General features: G+C 45.0%; 1 protein-coding gene across 1 annotated transcript; it reads left to right on the top strand.

Moving 5' to 3' along the window:
* The first annotated feature begins 482 nt into the window (after positions 1-482).
* On the top strand, positions 483-2,977 carry LOC133362505 (lysophosphatidic acid receptor 1-A-like). Its single transcript, XM_061581455.1, has 2 exons — positions 483-1,224; positions 2,658-2,977. The coding sequence occupies exons 1-2, from the start codon at positions 498-500 to the stop codon at positions 2,975-2,977; spliced, it is 1,047 nt and encodes a 348-aa protein (XP_061437439.1). The 5' UTR covers positions 483-497.
* Positions 2,978-4,190: the final 1,213 nt, after the last annotated feature.

The raw sequence follows: 4,190 nt of genomic DNA, 5'->3' as shown, positions 1-4,190 counted from the left end.
GCGAGAGTTCCTATACATGTACATGCGTGTGTGTACACATGTATAGGCAGTGTGACAAGATGCGATCACCTCTTTTCGCATCCCTGAGTCACATTCCCCTGGGGGTCATTAAATAGCGCAATCAGTCACGGACGCCAGTGCAGATAATAAGATGGTGCCATTGTCTATGATCATGACGCTCAGAGGAGGAACGCTATCGAGATGTAATTGTATAACAACATCTCTTTAGTAGTAGGTTTTTACCCTTTCAACTGGTACAAAAACTGACACCTTTATACAAGGCATCATGTTTGCAATAACTACAACACAAGCAGTCAAAATGCAAACAAAAAGAAACAACTCTGATGATGATAATGATATGCACCGTCCTTGATGTTGATTGGTCCACACCCCAGACAGCTTTTCTTAGAGCCTAGTCTCCATTGGTGTTGGTTTCCTTTAAATAATCTTTGCTTTGCAGGTGTGCGTGGACGTGTGAAACACAACGCGAGAACGAGATGGACGTCAGCTGCCACCACAACGAGACGATCACCTTCTTCTACCACAACAGCAACAAGCCACTCTACGACAAGTGGTCCTTCACCAGCACGCTGGTCATGGTGCTCGGCCTGACCTTGTGCCTCGGCATCATTCTGGCCAACGCCCTCGTCATGTTCGCCGTGTACATCAACAAGAAACTCCACCACCCCGTCTACTTCCTCATGGCCAACCTGGCCGCGGCGGATTTCTTTGCGGGAGCGGCGTACATCTACCTGGTTGTCAACACGGGGCCCAACACTCGCAAGCTGTCGCTGCAGACCTGGATGCTGCGCCAGGGGCTGATCAACACGAGCCTCACCGCCTCCGTCGCCAGCCTCCTGGCCATCGCCATCGAGCGCCACGTCACGCTGTTCCGGATGCAGCGGATGAGCGAGCGGCGCGTCGTCACGGCCGTCGCGATCATCTGGCTCGTGGCCATCATCGCCGGCGCCATGCCCAGCATGGGCTGGAACTGCATCTGCGACATCGCCACGTGCTCCACAATGGCGCCGCTGTACAGCGCCAGCTACGTCACCTTCTGGGCCGGCTACAACCTCTCCATGTTCCTCATCATGGCGGGGCTCTACAGCCACATCTTCGTGAACGTGTGGAGGGACAGGATACCCGTGCTGCAGAATAGCTCCAGGTGCTCCCGGAGGCAAGACGCCCCCGTGAGCTTGCTCGTAACGGTCACCATCATGTTGGGTAAGTGATGTGATTAACCATGCAAAAAAGATTTAACTACACTTATTTGGACCATCTTATTTGACAGACAACTATTACAGGTTATTGATAGACAGCCAGTTTTGTTTTACCAGGTTTAGTTATTTATTTTTTCACACTTTTGTTATGTAGGCCAGGCTTAGTCACAAACCGTACCTCTCCATAACAAAGGCTCAGTCTTTTGTTATGCAGTCTATTCTTAGTCTCAAGCCTCACCTTACCATATTAATAAAAAGTGTGCCGTACTTGGCCCTTCCCCTCTCCAACCATTATATATATACGGAGTGGTAGCTCTTGTAATCTCTCATTTACTTGATACAGCTGTCGTGGCTGTGACGGTTCCACCTGAAGACAGAAGCTTGTGTTGCCTCCGAAACGTCGTGATTTTTTATTTTATTTTACTTTTATTAATACATTTTTTTTTACCTACGCGACTTTACCGAAAAAAACCTAAGAATATGAATCCTTGCAGTCACGAAAGCTTCAAATCTAGAATTAAGCGTTGTGGGTCTGTCTGGGCAGAACATTCGACAACACTATTCACGATAATAGTTTTTTTACCCTTCTATCTGGCAACAAAACTGACACCTTTTTTACAAGGAGTCATGTTTGCATAGACCACAATACCTGCAGCCTTAATGCAAACAAAAAACACAACTCTGATAATGTGCGCACTGTCCTTGAAGTTGATTGGTCCACACCCGAGACAGCTTTCCTTAGAGCCTAGTCTCACATGGTGTTGGACCAGATGACGCCAAAAGGCGCACAACTGTTTTTTTGTTTGCATTATGACTGCAGGTATTGTGGTCTATGCAAACATGACTCCTCGTAAAAAAGGTGTCAGTTTTGTTGCCAGATAGAAGGGTAAAAAACCAATTATATTTTTTACTGGCAAATGAGGTTCCAATGGTGTAAATGCTTACTCCGAGTTCTCATACTCTGATGGTGCATTGTCTTTGAGTTGTGCGCCTTTTGGCATCGTCTGGTCCAACACCAGGGTGAGACTAGGCTCTAAGGAAAGCTGTCTCGGGTGTGGACCAGTAAACTTCAAGGACAGTGCGTACATTATCAGAGTTATGTTTTTTTTTGCATTATGACTGCAGGTATTGTGGTATATGCAAACATGACTCCTCGTAAAAAAAGGTGTCAGTTTTGTTGCCAGATAAAAGGGTAAAAAAGAACAATGATCAATCTTCTTGGTTCTTTCGGTAAAGTCACGTAGAAGGGAAGTGATAAAATAATAAAAATAGAACATAATAAAATAAATTATTTTATTACTTCCCTTCTACGTGACTTTACCGAAAGAACCAAGAAGATGAATCCCTGCAGTCACGAAAGCTTTAAATCGAAACAATGATCAAGACTGGTCTTGTTCCACGCGTCGCTGCCAAAATGCCTCGTGCCGTCTCTCCCAGGAGCCTTTATCGTGTGCTGGACGCCGGGCCTGGTGATTCTGCTGCTGGATTCCTTCTGCTCAGACTGCAACGTCCTGGCCTTCGAGAAGTACTTCTTGCTCATAGCGGAGCTCAACTCCGCCATGAACCCCATCATCTACTCGTTTCGGGACACGGAGATGATCGCCACTTTCAAGCGCATCCTGAGCAGCCGAAAGGCGGGAGGCGTCGCAGTGAGCGGCTCCGAAAAATCAATTTCCACGTCGAATCCCAACCTGGTCACGGAGATCGGTCACGTGACCACCGCGAGTGCGATGAAGATTAATCAGATTGTCATCTAATATCTAATTGGGCTAACGATGCATGTTTTGATAATTGTTTTTTTACCCTTCTATCTGGCAACAAAACTGACACCTTTTTTACAAGGAGTCATGTTTGCATAGACCACAATACCTGCAGTCATAATACAAACAAAAGAGCACACGAGCTTGGAGCATGTATATAAGCTGGGTGCCTTGACAAAGGAATTTGCATATCAAGAGGAATTCAGAATATTTATGGGAAATGCAGGAATGTGATTAGTACTACTTATGCCTGTGCATTATGCAGGATTAGCAGCATCAAAGGGAGAGGATATGGGAAATGCAGGTATGTGAATAGTACTAATTCAGCATCAAAGGGACAGACCTGGTTTTCACCTGAGGACGGCTGCTTGCGTTGTGGCTGAAACGTCGTGAGAATTATTTTATGTTTTATTTTTATTATTTTATTACTTCCCTTCTACGTGACTTTACCGAAAGAACCAAGAAGATGAATCCCTGCAGTCACGAAAGCTTTAAGTCGAAAAATAAAACAAACAAAAACATAACTCTGATAATGTATGCACTGTCCTTGAAGTTGATTGGTCCACATCCGAGACAGCTTTCCTTAGAGCCTAGCCTCACATGGGTGTGGACCAATCAACTTCAAGGACAGTGCATATATTATCAGAGTTATGTTTTTTGTTTGCATTATGGCTGCAGGTATTGTGGTCTATGCAAACATGACTCCTTGTAAAAAGGTGTCAGTTTTGTTGCCAGATAGAAGGGTAAAAAAACAATTATATTTTTTACTGGTAAATGAGGTTCCAATGGTGATGCATGTTTTACTTGGAAGCCTGTTGTTTCAAAGATATTTTTTTACACAAGTCACGTTTAACTTGGTGTTTCTTGAATAGGGCTTTAGTGGAGGATGCGTTGTTTTATGTTGGTTCTCTTCCTGTTCAAATGACGGCTGCCCCCCAGCACACACAAACTCGTGTTCACGTGGCCCCCCTTGCGAGCGTCCGTGTTAACGTGGCTGTGTGTGTGTGTGTCCTTCAGGGACATTGTAAACAAAAATCTCGTATTTTGAAAAGCGTCGCTCAATATTTCTGTATTTATTTTTCTTCCATTTATTTTGGGGGCCTTTAACGCTTGTTCAGAATTTAGTTCCGAGCCCATTTTGCATTTCGTTTTCTTTTGAGCAAGGCGATCGTCTTGTGTGAGAATACTGCCTCCGTTGTGAGAGAAGTCG

Source organism: Lethenteron reissneri, unplaced genomic scaffold (assembly GCF_015708825.2).
Source record: "Lethenteron reissneri isolate LAM-NWPU_2019-01 unplaced genomic scaffold, ASM1570882v1 scaffold_1504, whole genome shotgun sequence".
NCBI classification, from domain to species: Eukaryota; Metazoa; Chordata; class Hyperoartia; order Petromyzontiformes; family Petromyzontidae; genus Lethenteron; species Lethenteron reissneri.
This window is presented reverse-complemented; position numbering and strand designations above follow the sequence as displayed.